Raw genomic sequence first — 18,073 nt, forward strand, 5'->3', positions numbered from 1 at the left:
TGTGTTTCACTTATGCAAGAATGAATGGCTAACAACTCAGTCAGGCACAAGTAAGGAAGTAATATGACATTCTTACAGCAACTGCCATGCTTTTTGAATATAAAGGAAACACAGTGAGAAGCTTTAGAGGTGCTCATTACTTGGTGCTATTCTATAAAAAGCTGTGTTATGTAGAAGCCCAAATGACAGGCCACTGTCCACAAGAAAACACCATCAAAGAGAGAGACACTTACCATGCTGAAAGATTCTCACTACCTCAAGCACATAGGGCCTGTGGTGAAAAACACCAATAAGTGCTTAAGAAATAAAGCATCTGAATAGGTGAGCAGAATGATGCAGTCAGAGGGTCCTCACATGTGTTTGCTGTTAGCGGGGAGCGAGCTGTTCAGAGGGATCAGACAGCCACGGTGGTTCCTTATCTGCAATAAAACCAAAGCACAGGTGATCATTTAAAAATATCTGCTACAACCATCATTTTTCTATTGTTTTAAAGCAATACTTGACCTGCAAAATGGCCATTTTTTATATCAATTCCTTAGTAATTGCACTTAAAAAAAATTCTCACATGCCTCCAAAACAGTCTCATGCCCGGCCATGCAGCCGTTGTACCTTAAATATGACATCAGAAGAACTCAGCCCAAAGGAAGTGGTGATAACCTGAAAAAAAAAAACGAACTCAAAATCAAGAGATATAACATCAAAATATACTACATTGAAAAAAAGACAGTTTCTGTTAGTTTATCTATTTATAAATTAGATTTAATATTTAACATTTCTTGTTACAATTACATTAAATAGGTGAACAGGAACATACTGAGCAGGTGGACAGATTGCACACACATTTTTTGCACACCTGTATGATCTCGGTGACCTCAGCTGCTGGAGGAATGGACACTTCCCGCAGAGCCACCACTCTGTCATCTGCATCACATAGAACATGACGTGACCACTTTCAAATACCTCACCTTTTATTAGTGTTTATGTTGTAACTACTGACTTTACAGACAATTGCTTTAATATTTTTCTAATAAGCCATTATCGTGAACAATCGTCAGTTCATTACAGTGAATAATTTGACGCCTGACCTGGAAAAAGGGCGGCAGGGCAACTGGACAACAACCCTTTTGTTGTCCCCTTCCACTTAAAAATGTGTTTTACATATTGTACTTAACTTTGGATGTGGGACCCTTGCTTTGCTGAGCGATGTAAATTTAGAGTTTGATGCTAAAAGGCTGTTTTCAAATTCATCTGCTGGAAGAGGAAAGTTTCTCTGAGCTCTCCTTAAATCTTTCAGTTTCAGATGTGAACATGCGAATATGACTTTGTGACATCGCAACTACTACGATCCAGTCACGCTCCAGTATGCAACTTATATAGCTGTGATGTGGAAACTTTAAGGGATCGTATCTCGTATCTTTTTTTGAAGTTAGCTTGTATGAGGTACTCATCCACATACCAGGTGTCAATCTGCTCGCCTTTAATTTGAAGCTGCAGGTAAGAGTCTAAAACTGAAGCTAAGCTATGTACTGCTGTGGACTGAGGTAGCAGCAAAATGGATTTTAGCATCCAAAAAAAAGTCCCACCTAAAAAAGAAAAAAAAAAACCCATCAGTTCAAGTGAGCACTATTAAGAATTTTTCACATTTTACCTTGTTGTCAGACTGATTTCTGATTTAAACCTTTATATCGCTCATTTCAAAGCCAGACTCCACTGATTTTGGCTCTCTGAACACAGAGGTTGCTGCCTACCACTGGCTCAATCAATTAATTTAATTAATTTTTTGTGTTATTGTTTGACTTTGGTTTTAAAAGTGATCAGCTTGGATTCACCAAAGTTACACTAACTAAACCAGCAGCTCCTGTGTTCAGTAAGCTTAAATGACTGTTTTTGTCAGTGAAGATTGGTGGCTTTGACTTGAGCACCTGTCGAGGCAGGCTGTATCATGGAAAGGTAAAGCTGTAAAAATTACTTTCAATACAGTGTACACTTAAACTGTTAAATACTTTTTTTGGCTCTCCTGCTACCTGTCCAAATTAAGCATGTGTGGAGGCCATCCACTGTATATAATACACTGACTATGGATAAGAACCACACACAACTCAACTTCAAAAATCCAAATATCTATCCCTTTAAAACCCCCAGTGCGCATATGAATTGCTTTGTTGACCTTTTTATTTTCACATTTTTTATGTGAAGCACTCAAGGCATATGATGTCCTGACTGCAAAACACTTTGTGTTTCATTTCTTATATGAAAGGTGCTATATAAATAACGTTTATGGTATTATTATTATTATTCCAAATAAACAACAATAATAATAATAACTCATGACTGTTTCTTAATGACCTATCAACACTTATATCTGCAGACCTGAACATTTATTATTTACTTTATTTATTGACTTTACTCACCAGCCAGTAATTTTTCACAACGTGGCAACCTAATAGTTGTTCTTATTTATGTTTTGTTTTGTTTTTTGTTGTTGTTTTGTTTTTTGGTCTGATTAATAAAGTATTCAGAATCTGAATCAGAAATACTATTGATCCCCAGGGGGTAAACTGTGGTGGGGGAAAAAAGAAAAGCAATTTAAAAGCAAGAAGAAGTCAGAAAACGAGCAGGAGCGATTGCAACAGGCAATGTGCATGTTGGCGCACACGCACTACTTCACAGACTATTTATTTACCAGTAAAACGAAATTAGACGCGCGCACACACCTGCCAAGGAGCTGTCAGGAATCACTTGGTTGAGCTCATCATCAGATTAAATAGTATTTTCGTTCTTTGTGATTCACTTTAATGTGATTCACGGCTGCAGCCATTCTGCCAACACTCAGCAGTCACTCACAGCTGCTCTCCTCTCTGACCAGTTATTCATCCAAAGCTTCACCTCTCACACCAACTGACCATCTGCTGAAGTCCTCAGAAAAATGATTCATGTCCGAGTAATGTTGGATTTATACCACGACTGTGACAAATACATTAGAGCATAATCTTCATCTAGTCTTCAAAGGGTTAAAGAGGCTGGTTGGCATGGAAACATGCACGCACAGAGAGAGTCCATCAGCGACTAAAAATCATCGATCATAAAGTAGGAAACTTACAAAAAACATACACACCGTTCTTGTCAAGTCGTCTCAAAGCGATCCAGGCCTTTGATGCACGCGCTGATCTGTCAAAACTGATGTTGGACATTTTAATCATCCGAACAGCAGCACGAGACACATGAATACCTTAAACATCCGGTTAAAGACTTTCAAAATAAGTCATAAATCTGCACTCAAATGTATAAATTATGAAGTGTGTAATTTGCGTAGTCCCATGGATAATGCAGCACCAACTGCACAAAATGGTGTCTAGTGACTGGATAGTCTGAGATAAAGTATGAAGATAAAGAGAAGATAAATATTTTGTTTTAATCTGCTCTTAGACAACAAACAGTCAACCCTCTATGGTGTGCATTATGGTGTTAATTGACAAAAATAATTTTCTCATGAAATAGACCATATGACCATAATTTAGAAAAAAAACCCAAAACAAAACATTTTTTAGGTTACTCCTTAGGACATGTTACCTTAAAATAACACCATACCATGATGGTTGTTTATTACAATATTCAGTAACCTTTCGGTTTAAAAATCATGCCATTTGAAATTGAAAAACATTAAAAATTAACTCTCCTCATCAGTTTTGTTTGTGGGAACATGACCCTCAGACAACCACTGTGGAACAGACCATAGGAATTAATGAATTAAAGAGTTTAAGCATATGTCTGCAAACTTTACATAAACAATTTATCAAACTAAACTATTCTAGCTTTGTTCACAACAAAATAGTGAGTTATATTTCAATGTTAAATTATCATTTTTACATTTGAATGCCTGTTTTCAGTGTGCTGGTGTGGGTCTTTCCTGACATACTGTATGTCGCTGTATGTTGCTGCTGGTTGCTATTGTTGTCTTCTAAACAATAAAATTCTGATTCATCCTCACTAACATCAACTGGGAGAGCTAATTTTATTTCTTCAAATTTGGTACAAACATTAAATTGGACTCAACAATGAACTGTTTGGAATTTGGTGGTTGAAGGTAAAAGGTCAAAGGTCACCTCACACCTCACTTGTGTGTGACCTCACAAAACATGTTTTTGCGCATAACTCAAAAATGTATACGTTAATCATGACAAATTTTCACAAAAATATCCTTTCAGATATATTGACGAAGCAGTTATTGATACGTTAATAATACATTGGATTTATATAGCCCCTTTCTTTAACTCAAGGTCGCTTTACAAACAAAAAACAAAAAGAAGAGGGCGGGTGGGTGAAGGCTAGGAATAGGCAGAGGAGAAGAGATGGGTTTTGAGGCGGGACTGAAAGACGGCGAGGACTCAGAGTCACAGATCTCTTTGGAGAGGGAGTTCCAGAACCTGGGAGCAGCCCCGGAGAAGGCTCTCTCCCCAAAAGTGCAGAGAATAGTTTTGGGGCCAGAAGGTGAAGCGCTTTGAAGGTGAGGACCAGGATCTTGAGGATAATCTGGTGCGAGACACAGAGTCAGTGAAGGTTTTTTAAGACTAGGGTGATGATCAAGATTTGGTGCAGGTGAGGACTAGCTGTCGTCTATTGATGGAGGTGGAGCTTATGCCATAAAGGAGTGAGTTGCACTTGTCCAGATGGGAGGAAATGAAGGCGCTGATTAGTGTTTCAGCAGCAGGGGGTGTGAGAGAGGGTCTTGGCAATATTGCGGAGTTGATAGAAGGAAGTTTTGACAACTTGGCGGATATGAGGCTCAAAGGAGAAGATCACGCCAAGGTATTGAAGGCCTTTTAAATCCAAAAGGTGGAAGGTAAACTTCACTGTGACATTATAATGTTCTGCAGAAACACTTTTCTGGCCGTTAGTTGATGTCGTATCTCAGGAGCAGAGGGGGAGGCCTTTGGTCAGATATTGAAGTGGTGACAGACTTCACCCTCATCTCCTTTTTTCATTCTTCCCATGTTGCTTGAACATGTTCCATCTGTTGAGTCAATTTCTCTGAAGTCCAGCTGGATTCTGGGTGACCAACAGCCACACTCTCATTTTGGATTAACCAACCAGTCATTGAGTTTCTATCATATTCCTCTGTTGAGCATCGCTCATTATGCCTCAGGTGCTCCTTATTCTTTGGTAGTGATTTGGTAATTGGTGCTTCTTTTTTTTTCTTTTTCTTTTTTAATTGGCTGTTTTGACCAAGCAATTATTTATTAATTTGATTTATTAGGAGTCAAAAATGCTAAAAATATTTCTCTAAATAAACCCATTAGTATTGCCTTTGGCTGTGAATGAAAATGATCTCATCTAGTATTTTTGTAGATAACACTGAATAAATGTACACTAGTTTTTGTTTCTCAGTAAATGTCAGAGAGATACAAACTTCTGTTATTTTGCAGTTTGTGAGTTAGAGATTAAAATAATTCTTCCATTTTTATTTTTAAGTTTTGGTACAGACCCACATGTTTACTGTAACTGGAATGACAAATTTGCCCTTAAAAACAGGTCCAAAATGTTTTTTCATTGCAGTTCAGCCGACCACAGCTTTTCTCATATTTTACATAAAATCACTCAGTACTTTGTGGATCATGTCAGACAGAACAGTGACAGAGGTGAGATCGCATTTTAAATGTGGTGTGTATCGGATATCTCTGGGTTGAATTCAGAATCTTCCTGCTTTCACCATGTCAGAAAATTGAAAACTATAAAACTAAACACAACAGCATTATTTGTCAAAACAGTCTCACATAAAGATTAATTTGGTAGCTGTTTGGGAGCTTTTGACCTTGTCACATGCTCAACCTTTGCATGATACTGTGCACCTCTAGGACTTTTATAGTATAAAAAACTAAATGTTTTGTGTTTATTTTACTTTACAGTAATTTGTCTCACTTTGTTTCATCTCCACACACCATGACCACATTTTAGAAGTTAGTCAATAAATTTATTGACATTTAAAGTGAAAACAATAATACAGTAATTAATAAATGATGCAATGTTATTTAGACCAGACGTTTGGCTGGTTCATGACATGTCCTTGTTAATGTGGAACAAGGAGGAGAAAGCTTTTCCGACCCTCCTAAAGAACCTCTTGACACGTCCTGCCTTCTTTCTGCTGGTCTTTACTGCAACATCTGAGCAACAACAAAGAAGCAGGATGTTAGTTTGATCCACACTATAAAAACAAGAAGACTTTGACAGCTTAAGACATGTGACGTACCAGGTTGGATGAGTGCTGCTGCACCCTCCTCATCCTCTGCATTGCAGAGACATTTTCTGGATGAGGAGAAAGTCTTTCCTCGTGAGGAGTCGTGTCATCAAATGCAAGATTGCAAAACTCATAAGGGTGGTCGCTCTTCTTCTGAGGGGAAGGCTGCTGAGTGACGACTGGCGCCGCCTCTTTTGTGTCTACAGTCAGGTTTTTAGTGTCCCTGTTTTGGCTGCTGACAGTGTGCTGCTCCACAGAGAAGAACGGATGTTCCAGCACTTTGAGGGGGGTTATTCGCCGGTTTTTGTCCACCAGCAGCATCTGTTTTAAGAGGTCCACGAAGTCTTGCAGCTCCTGCTTATAGGCCTTGTGTTTAAAAGGCATCAGCTGAACAACAACAAATTTAGGTTAAAACCCGTCTGATTGGATTATTGCATTGCAGTCAACAGAGACATACATTTTAATCAAAGATATCCTGGTGACAACATCAATGACTGACTGGTCGAAAGAGACCACCTACTTCACTAAGGCTTCCAGAGAGCTGAAGTGATAACATCTGGTGTCTTTGAAATGATGCCCAGTCTGTCTGGCAAACTCCTCAGGAGACTGCAGAGAGACAGTATTCAGGTTACATCATTTATTCTGACAGACAGACAGACAGAAAGACACACAGACACACAGACACAGAGCTCAGTCACCTCACTACACTGTTGGCAATGTACGTATTTCCAAACCACAAGTACATTACATTTGCATGTTTCATATGTATCATATCAATGTTTCTAAAGTGAAGTGATAAGCCTATGTGAGCTGACTTTCTCACTAGGAGTTGGTCAGGATGTTGGATGGTGTGCCAGGCTGCAGACCACTGTTTGAGACCAACAAACAAAATTTATTGTGTTACTAAACAATTTTTATAGCAGCTTTTTAGACACCAAACATGAGTGTTTCTTATCTAGCAATTGCTAATTTCCACTTGAGATAGTGCCGTGAAAAGCATTCCTTATTTACCAAGACACTGCTGTGTACATTGCTGTGTTTAATACCAGGACAGCACTACTAGCGACTAATTTTTAACCGTAACATTGTTGCTTTTTCCCAGTGGGGATTACCTTAAATCAGGTATCTTAAGCCTCAGAGTTTCAACATATCTGTTATATGACTATGTTAAAATGCAGCATTTCTGTGGTTTGCAGATGCGCACAATGCCAGACTTTTTTGTGGTGATTGGCTTAAGCAGACAAACATACCTTCAGTCTCCAGGTCTGCTGGTTAAAAGGTGCCCTGAATGTGAAAGAAGCACGTGCTGTATTGTCCACAGTTCATCAGATAATCTGGTGGCTGTCCCAGAGCGTCCACGATGAATTTCATCTGGTCGTATACGTGGTTCCCGGGAAAAAGCGGGTAGCCCAGAGCAAGTTCTGCAGCCACCAGGCCGAGAGACCACATGTCGATTAACTCTGTGAAGAGCTGACCCAGAATGACTTCTGGAGCCCTGAGCACAGAAAAGAAATATACTCAGCGTCATGTAAAGATAGACCCCTATTATTTTTTTTTTAATTACAGGCACAAACGTCTTCTGTTGGCCACTAAACTGGAGACACAAAGTCACAGAAAGTGTTTTCTTGTCTTCACTCTCTGTACTTACCTGTACCACAGACTCTGCACACATGATGCTGAATCAGCATCAGCCGTGTAGCGGGCCAGACCAAAGTCAATGAGCTTGACCTGCAGCGGCTGCTGCCTGCGGTCCACGACCATCACGTTCTCAGGCTTTAAATCAGCGTGCATGATGCCCAGGGTCTCAAGGTGGAACAGTGCTGTGGTCAGCTAAACAAACACAAATATTGAGATTCATTAGGTCACAACAGTGTACATCATTAAGTCCTGATTATCCATTGAATTGAAAAATGATCCTTCTGAGAACAGCAGAGAGGACAGCTGCACATACCTGATGAACCACTGGGCGGATCACTGATGGACAGAGAGCGGTGAGGTCTCTGCTTTGTGTAGTCATGAAGACTTTGGTCCAGGAGCTCAAACTCCAGACAAATGAACCCTCCATGGAGGAAGACGCCGTTCCACTTCACCAGGTTACATTTGTCTGAATCCAGAGTACGCAGCTGTTTGAGAATTTTTTATCTGTGGAAGATAAAAACATTTCGATTTTTAGTGTTTGCTGTCACCTTACAGATGAACTACATGGCAATGATTTAAGATAGAAGGTACAGAAAATATTTTAACATGTTACTTCAGTTTTGATAAATAAAGCTTTTACTCTACCTCTTCCAGTGCTCGTTCGGTAAAGACAGGGTTGTCTTTGGTAATTTTGACAGCCACCTTTGTGTTGGTCACGAGGTCCAAACACTTGGCGACTTTTCCAAAGGTGCCCTCACCGAGAAAAGCCTGCACCTCAAAGCAAGAGGCCAGCAGGGCTCCCTCGTGTATCGGGAAATCTGTTGAGAGCAGAGAGGAGACAGACGCAATGTGAAGTTCAAAGTTTTCACATCAACACAACATCTAACAGCACATCTGTACTACACACATTTAGACTTTTCAGGCTGTCACAGTGTTTGTCCTGATTTCTAATGCAAGATAACATTTTTAACTTGATGCTTTTGTGCCTGAATGCAACCCTGCACTGCGTACTGTACATAAAATGATTTAAAACAGCCTCTGAACATCTCAACATCATTAAACTCAAGTTTTCACCAATTAAAATATAATAAGACATTATTTCAGTCACTGTTTGTCACTTCAGCTTTTCAGTGCATAAACTACATTTCACTGGTGCATCAGTATGTCTAAAAAAAGGAAAAATAAAAAATAAAGACCTAATCTTGTACTACAAGGAACAAAATATCAAGATAGACTGAGTCCCATCAACAGTTTGTACAAAAGGTCATTGATATTACCACATTTCTCTGAGTACAATAAATGCAGATTGATTTAGATTTTATCAAAAAAGCATGCAAACTCTGTGAGTGCACCAAATTATCCTACAAGATTTAGGATCCAAAAAATGATATTTCCAAATACTATTTCTGTATTTTGGTACTGACATTACAGTCTGATATTAATCAAAAAAACACAACTGGTAAAAAACTTAAATGTTTATCAAACAATTAGCTATTTTTACTTAAAAAAATATACATCCATGTGTGCAATGTAGGTATCAATTGATAAAAGGCACATTTCTTATTTCACAGCCATAAAAATTTGAAATATATATTCACATGCCTAAATTATGAGTTTTCTGTGTTCCTCAGTCGTTTACAGTTCAATAGATTTGATTTTTTTATGCAATTCACAGCTTACCTGACATATTACTCGATGCCATGAATTGTTTTGAAGCAAACTCAATGCAAATGTAGAATCAGGAACGAAAACCAACAGAAATTGTCTGTGTAGTCTCAGTAGATGTGCACTTTCAGCTGAAGTCAGTTGAAGGAATGATCAGTTCTGTCAGAACTGTCTATGATTCCAGAGCATCACTGTGTTCTATGTTATGACATCACATCCTGGTTTGAATAGAGCTCCCTCAGGCCCTGAGCAGACACTGCTGTTTTTCATCGGTTATTTACATATATAATATAATATAATATAATATAATATAATATAATATAATATGTATATTTCAATGGGCTGAGGAGTAACAAGTGAAAAACAGTGGTAGAAAATAACTAAGTACATTTATTCAAGCACTCTGCTTAAGTAGTACTCTACTTTTAGCCTGAATATTTCCACTTCATGTCACTTTATGCCTCTACCTAACAACATTTCAAAGGGAAATATTATACTTTGAAGTTTAGTTTACGCCACCTTGACCAACTACAATATTAAAATGCTTAATGCATAACACATGAATATATAAGAACAATTTTGTCAATTTTGTATTAAAACAGTCACAGGGGCGATTTATGGCCTTCAGGTACTTCATCCAATACTGCATCTGCTGTATGTTCTAGCTCACACATTTATTTTGTATTTTGTACATGCATGCCAGCGTCTGGTCTTAAAGGGGATTTAGTGACACCTTGTGTTTAGACAGGAAAGTGCACTCTTTGTTTTGGAGGAGGGACGTGGACAGACCGGGGAAACTTGCTGTCTGCTTGTTGTGAGAGGAAGTTAGGACTCAGAAATGGCAGCGCAGGGGGAATTCTTCATAGGTAAATCCGTTTGTTTCAAGTGCTGTTTACTGTCTGCTGCGTATGTGTGCGTGCGTGTTGGACAAAGTGTCCGGAATGCCGTGAACAATGAGGGCCTTGTTCTGCAAAAGTTCAGCACACAACAGTTAGTCTGCAGAGAGCAGATGTCAGGAAGGACGCTGTGTGTGACGGAGCAGCAGGCTGCGTGCAGGCGATACAACACATGAACGCTGAATGTGTGAAAACTGTTTTTACAGTGTGATATTCTGCGCCCTGATATACGATCACTTTGCTTGCATGTGTTCTCTATGTCACATGACTGAAGGAGATCAACATGTCTGTTTCATTCAATATTGCACAACATTTATGGTGCACGCAGGCATTCCCAAGATCCCATATTTACCCAGTGCTGGGCCTGGAGATGTCATGTGCTTCAAACACTACAATGCAGAGGAGGTACACGCACGCACGCATGCTCGCACACACACACACACACACACACACACACACACACACGATGATGTTTATTATTATACATATTGCACACTTGGGGGCTATTGCACAAAAGTAGAATTTAGATATCCAGTACTATTTAGTACTTTAATGAATTACAGAGTGGAAGTCTAATTTAATGCAGCCTTATAAAAAGGAATAAAAATAAAGAGGCCAAAAAGACCATGGAATAATTATGAAAGATGTTTATTTCAGATCAGAGTGACAGCTGACTGAAGAAATCAGGCACCAGGATTAAACAAGCCTGGCTGTTAGCCTGGTCAGGAGCAGGCGAGCTGCACAGAATAAATCTCCATGGTAATTTATGTGCCTCTACTTTCATGCAACCAAGTTGAGGCTAAATTCAGCCTGGATACCTGGAAAATCCTGGCTTAATCCACTATCCTAGTTTTGTGCAATGGCCCTCTGCTTATTTGTAGAATCATGTGAATGCCATCTTTGAAAACTGTTTTGTGAGGGTGCTGGTCTGAGATTAGTGTTTCTCTGCAGGTGCTGATGGGGAGGAAGATGGCGGACTGGCTGAGGTTTTCAGTCTGCTACTGGCACTCCTTCTGTGGCACTGGTACTGTAACACCTGGCCTAATACTCATACTTGTTATCAAAGCCAAAGTTTGTATGTGGGGCCCAACTGGGTAGTAAAAAGGGTTTTTTTAAAAAAAGGGGAGGCCCTATATGGGATTGTCCATGGGGTCCATATTGGCCCCATGCAAATTTTCTACATGGGTGAGTCACCCAAGCAGGCCCCAGATAAGTTGCCCATTTTGGGTTCATACCCACTTTATTAAACCCACCCTCGTAGGTAATTTGCACAGGGCTGTTATGGAACCCATTGAAAATACTACCTACACAGGCCCCGTATACCATATACAAATGTTGGCTGGTATTGTCTTATGTGCTGTTCTAGCTTCTATGTTTTTTTAGATTCTTGTTTTAAATAAACACATCTTTAATTAAGGCTAACAGATATTATCTTCCTTTTTAGGAGCTGATCCTTTTGGGTTCCCGACCCTCGTCCGGCCCTGGAATGAAGGAACTTCGATGGAAGCAGCCAAGAGTCGACTCCGGGCTGCTTTTGAGTTTTTCACCAAGCTAGGCGTGAGGAAAACCACTTCAATTTTACAATGAAAACCACAGTTTCACAAGGTTGATTTCATGTTTTACTGTGTTTCCTTTTTGACATCTGCTTGTTTTCGCAGGTGAAATATTACACATTTCATGACAGGTAATTGAAAATTATCATTTTTATGCCAAATGTATTCTCTGGTCTTGCATCATGAAATTACATGTACTTCACATTTAGGTGAATGATGGTTTAAATGGAGTATTAGATGATCTGCAGTACCTGCAGGACATAATGGTGTCCTTTAAATCCTTCTTTGTCCACCTCTATTGTGTAAATAGCAGCAGTAAATGAATCAAAGCGTATTTAAAAGTAATGAAATCTAACAAGGACTAGTATTCGATGTTTTTTGTGCATGATGACATTCTGAACAATGTCCGTCCTCTGTGTCCTGCAGGGATATGGCTCCTGAGGGCTCCACCCTGGAGGAGTCCAACAGGAATCTGGATGAAATCACTGACCTGGCTCTCCAGCTGCAGAGCCAGACTGGAATCAAGGTGCTGTGGGTCACCTGCAACCTCTTTGCCCACCCAAGGTCAGTGTTTTATCCAGACAACCTGACAGTCAAATCCCGGGGTTTAGCAGGGAAAAAACTTCTTCCTCATTTGGGCTGTAAACTTAAAAAAAACATAATATATACACCTATTTTTCAACAACTCAAGTGATGCACAAACATTACTTGTTTAAGGAAGACGCACAAAACCTTTATTTTACAGAGGTATAAAAATGAGCAGAGACTTTGAAGACGGTAATGTCTGTCCATGACACAGTATGACATCTGCATTGTACGTACAACTTGAATTATTGCTTATATATTGTGTGTGTGATTGTGTATGTATGTACGCATATTATGTTTAATATATATGAATATCTGTATATGTATAAATTCAGTGGGACATGTCCGTGTATGTATATAGTATGTATATATATTAGGGGTTGACTAATATTGGTTTGATACTGATACCAATTGTTAGTGGTAAATAAGATGATAACTGACATTTTAAACCGCATTTATGCATTTACAATGAAAATGAAAGTCTTTCTGTCAATATTTAGAATTTGAAATATATCAAACTCCAACACAAAACTTTGTTCAGATGTCTTTAGCAAATGTTTAGTCAAGACCTTTCCACATCATATACAGCAAGTTCCCTACAACTTTTTTTAGAAAATACAGTTCACTGAAAATTTAGATTAAACAATGAATGAATAAAAATAGCTCACTGAGGTTGTACAAACTGTAAATTCCTCCCATGTTGACACTTTCTTTTCATGTATTAGTTATTTTTACTTAAAAAAACTGCCTTTCCTGGTGTTGGTTGAGTGTAAAACGCATATTTTTTCATTAATTAATTTTATTGGCGATCATTAAAATAAAATAGGATACAGATAATTAACAAAATGTCAAATATCAACCTGATAAATCGGCCAGGCCGTTAATCTGTCGACCCCCTGGTGTATATGGATATGTCTGTGTATGTTTGCGTGTCTGTAAGTCTGTGTGTGTAAATATGTAAGTGTGAATATATGTTAGACATGAAGTTAAAAAAAATAATTAATTGATTTCCTGAGAACAGGTAGGAAATAATAAATACCTTCTCCTAATCCTTTTCAAACATGTAAGATGCAATTTCTTGTTGCTTATTTGAATCTATTTGTTGAGTTGTTTGCATAGGTTATCATCCATTTTTGTTATTGCCATTTTATTTAATTTTATTTTTTTCTGTTTGTTTGTTTTACATGTTTGAAATAAATATCTATCTATGTGACAGGTACATGAACGGTGCAGCCACCAACCCTGACTGTCATGTTCTGGCCTACGCCGGCGCTCAGGTTAAGAAGGGGCTGGATATTGCAAAGAAGCTGGGTGCAGAAAATTTTGGTATGACTGACTCCATGGTGTGACTGTGTCTAAATTATCACTATGCGCTTTGGATGTAGCAGTGTTGCTACTGCATTGCATATTTGTCTCCTCAGTGTTTTGGGGAGGAAGGGAAGGTTTCCTCTCCGTCCATAACACCGACGTCGCTGCTGAACTGAAGCACATGGCCAACTTCTTCAAAATGGCTGTCAGTAAGTGTGCACATGAATACGTGATTGATTCCAGAAATTTGGTTTCACAGTTTCAGTTTTATGTCTGTTTATTTGTCACCAGAGTACAAAGAGAAGATTGGGTTTAAGTGTCAGTTTCTTATTGAACCCAAGCCTAAGGAGCCCTGCAAACACCAGTATGACTATGGTAAGGTTTACAAAAAGAAATATGCAGTGGAATCTTACCGTCTTAACTTCCCAAGACATTACATTTTGGATTTGTGGCACCTTTTACTTCATTTTGGTCAACTTAGACCTGTTTTCCTCATCTGTGGACACTCTTATGTGCCATCTAGTGGTAGCAAAAGCACACTACAACAATCTATGTAAAAACAGCCATCTCTGCAAAGTCAGTCTACAGCTGACACAAAAGTGGACATGGTACATTGTACAAATCATGATCAAATTATATGGTTGAAAATGATTTTTAGTTTAATATAGCATACACATTGAGCAATTTTAGCAATACTGTCAGGCCTTTTGGATGACATTTGGACTTTATTATAGTCACAGCATTTCACACAGGCTATTTAGGATAGACAGTCAAAAAAAGACATTTCTAGATCGGAATGTAGAGCACGGAAAATTCATATACAGAGTTACAAAATGAGCAAATCATGAGGCTATTAGATAGGTTGCATTTGCAATTTAGCTTTTGTAAAACCATGTTCAGGTGTTGAAATGACCAGTTTTGAACAGTTTTGCATTTTAACAGTGACCCTCTTACCTAAAGAGTTAGAAAAGAAATGATACACGACAATTTTCAGACACTGAACTAATCAGTTTTATTCTTACTTGTGATTTTTAAGAATAAACCCGATGTCCCCATATGAGGACATCATTTTTTTCCCTCAGTGACTTACTGTTCAAAGACAATGTTTATTTTTTAAAATCTTATTTGGTTTTACTTCTGCCAAATAGCTAGGGAAAAGGAAAAATGTTTACCTAACAAAAGCTCTCATCTCAGGAGGTATATGATGCATTGTTGCACGTCACTTTCTTCCACAGATGCTATGAGCGTTATAGGATTCCTGAAGCATTTTGGTCTGGAGAGCCACTTTAAGTTGAACATAGAGCCCAACCACACCACCCTGGCAGGACACTCTTACGAACATGATATTGTCACGGCCTCTGCGTGAGACATTTTCAACATTCTTGCAAAATGTTGCTGCAACACAGTTTCGGCGCATCCACAATATCTTTAACACTATGATCTTTTTACACTATGTGTCATCTTTACCTGCTGGTGAACAGATTTGGCATGCTGGGCTCTGTTGACTCAAACACTGGCTCTCCTGACCTGGGGTGGGACACAGACCAGTTCCCCATGGACATCAGGAACACCACGTTGGTCATGAAGGTCAGCTCATTTCTTTCATTTGTATCAGAACTTTATTGTCAGTGATGTTTGTGAAGGGGACATTTACTATGTGTACATGCACAAAATATCCTGGTTTTCACCATCATTACAAAAAAGACATCCACATTCAAAATGTATTTTCCATGAATATTGCTGTTTACATGTCCATTAACATGGGCCCATGTCCTCATATGTTGTTTATCACAGCAAAACAAGAAAAAGTTGAACGTATGGAGCTGCATGTACCATTGTGCATACACACACACACACACACACACACACACACACACACACACATATATATATATTTGCCACCAGTTTGTGGGGGACTTGTTTGATCATGCAAACACAGCCTTCCTCTTTCCCAGCTGTCACATATTTGGTTGAATTTAAGTTGTGAGGTTGGCTGACCAAAATTAATCAAGTATAAGAATCAAACAAAAGATCCAAACACTGTATTTAAATCTCCCAATAAATTTAACTTTTGCAACGACTCGATCACAGATCTTGGTCAGGCATTTGCCTGCATATTTTTGTTGTGTTTATCGCAAGGAGAACCCTTTCACAATATATATAGTAATTTGATTCATTGTTTATATAAAATATTGATTAATGCAGCTTTAATGTCCGTATACATGTTGCACACTGAGTTAATATGTATATTTAGAAGATTTAGATTTTGAAATGAATTCTTTGGCTCACTGCTGTACAAGGTGACTGTAGATTAGAACAGTGATACAGGAACCTAGTTATTCTTTCATGTCTAATCTTCTCCAGACCATCATTGAACAAGGTGGCCTGCAGCCAGGAGGCCTGAACTTTGATGCTAAGGTGCGCAGGGAGTCCACAGACCTGGAGGACCTGTTCATCGCTCACATCGGAGCCATGGACGCCTTCGCTAGAGGACTCCGAAATGCTGTTCGCCTCATTGAGGACGGGATCATGGCCGGTATGGTTAAGGTATGTGTATTGGAGAATCATGGTAAAATAGAGTTAGATTTTCAAGTACAGTATCATCAGGAATCGTTCTACATTATGTTTGTTTTCTGTGATTCAAACAGGAGAGATACTCGAGCTTCAGCCACGGCATTGGACAGAAAGTCGAGGATGGTTCTGCCTCCTTGGAGGAGATGGAGGTAAGACTACCCAGCTAGCAGGGAATGTTCCCACAACATTGCCTAATGTTACCTACAAGTTGAAATAATATTTTAAAGAAAACATTTTATTCTAATGTTCAAAGAACATTTTAAGGATGGTTATTTTTCTATTAATGTTCCTATAAGTTTAAATACTGACTAAGACGTAGCATTATAACTGCAACATTCTGAGAATGTTTTGGTGATGTTGAGCGGTGACAGATCATATGATGTTCTTTTATAAAAAAGTTTCCTACAATGTTACATGAGAACAAAAGAAGAACATTTGCAAAGCAACATTCAGAACATGCTATTGAGGCCTGAGATAACAGACCATTTTTTAATGAAAATTTTATGTAATGTGACACGTTGATAGAAAAAAAGTAACATTTTTTGAGGTTTATACAGAATGTTATCCTAACTTTAAAAAGAGCATTCTGGGAACTAAAAAAAAACTTTGAACCAAAATTTGTTGCTGAGTATTGGAGACTTGTTTACATAGCTGCTGACACTTTGCATAACCAACTCTATTTTTGTTTTTTTCTACCTTTGTAATTAGAAAGAGTTTAATAACATAGTATCAGTAATAGTCTGAATGTAATTTAAACCCATGACAAAGGATTGCTACTAATGTATGGAAAACATACTAGTCTAAAACAATGGCTTATAATTTAGCATATTCATACTTTGTTTCTAGTTTCATTCTGCTTAAAACCATAATCAGCAGTATTTATGAACACTGCTTTTTGGCCAGTCGGTTGGGTATTTACATCTCAGAATGAGTAGTTTCTACAGCAAGTGAGAGATGACAGTCCCAAATATATAAGGTTTTTCTGTTTTGTTTTCTCAGGCCTACATCAAGCAAAACGGTGAGCCGAAAGTCACATCAGGAAAACAAGAAAAATATGAATCCATCTTTAATCACTACATATAATAATAAGCATCACTCTCCCATGTTTGAATAATGGTAGCCATGACCTCAGGTACATGGTAACCTTTGACCTCGGATAGGAGCTGCTCTGCTTTAGTGTTAGCGACAGAAAACAGAATGTTAGAAAGGTAGAACATGTTTTTAAACATGTAGAAATGTTTATTTGTAGTTATGTCGCTAACCCAAAAGTACACATACAATGCTGAACACTGCAAGTATAGAACTTAATTGCTTAAGTGTCCTTGACAAACTTAATCCAACATTTTAGAAGTTTTTGTGGTGCTTTTTACATATCACCTGGAAATGGGCACACTGAGAGGCTATATTCCCACTAGGTGATAACTACTAATATTTACTGTGTAAAAAAACATTTTCACAATGCACTTAATGAGTGACCATGCTATCTTACAAGTCATACAATCCAGTCCTCACAGATGTTAACTATGGAAAATAAAATGTGATAAATATTCATATACTTCACTGTATTTGCATTATCTGAAATCCTACAATGTGTATGTGTGTGTGTGTGTATGTGTATATAT

At 38.4% G+C, this 18,073-nt stretch overlaps 1 protein-coding gene across 1 annotated transcript; it reads left to right on the forward strand.

The window, feature by feature from the left end:
• The first annotated feature begins 10,306 nt into the window (after positions 1-10,306).
• Positions 10,307-17,985, forward strand: LOC121946033 (xylose isomerase-like). The gene is made up of 14 exons (XM_042490438.1): positions 10,307-10,401; positions 10,760-10,836; positions 11,383-11,455; positions 11,876-11,988; positions 12,090-12,115; positions 12,411-12,548; positions 13,786-13,895; positions 13,991-14,086; positions 14,169-14,252; positions 15,113-15,239; positions 15,359-15,464; positions 16,242-16,424; positions 16,526-16,600; positions 17,451-17,985. The coding sequence occupies exons 1-14, from the start codon at positions 10,374-10,376 to the stop codon at positions 17,532-17,534; spliced, it is 1,320 nt and encodes a 439-aa protein (XP_042346372.1). The 5' UTR covers positions 10,307-10,373; the 3' UTR covers positions 17,535-17,985.
• Positions 17,986-18,073: the final 88 nt, after the last annotated feature.

Source organism: Plectropomus leopardus, chromosome 7, assembly GCF_008729295.1.
Source record: "Plectropomus leopardus isolate mb chromosome 7, YSFRI_Pleo_2.0, whole genome shotgun sequence".
Classification (NCBI taxonomy): domain Eukaryota; kingdom Metazoa; phylum Chordata; class Actinopteri; order Perciformes; family Serranidae; genus Plectropomus; species Plectropomus leopardus.

Coding starts and splice junctions, on each gene's coding strand:
- LOC121946033 (XM_042490438.1), top strand. CDS start 10,374: ATGGCAGCGCAGGGGGAATTCTTCATAG. Junction 11,456..11,875: donor GCACTCCTTCTGTGGCACTG/GTACTGTAACAC, acceptor CTTCCTTTTTAG/GAGCTGATCCTTTTGGGTTC. Junction 15,465..16,241: donor ACACCACGTTGGTCATGAAG/GTCAGCTCATTT, acceptor AATCTTCTCCAG/ACCATCATTGAACAAGGTGG.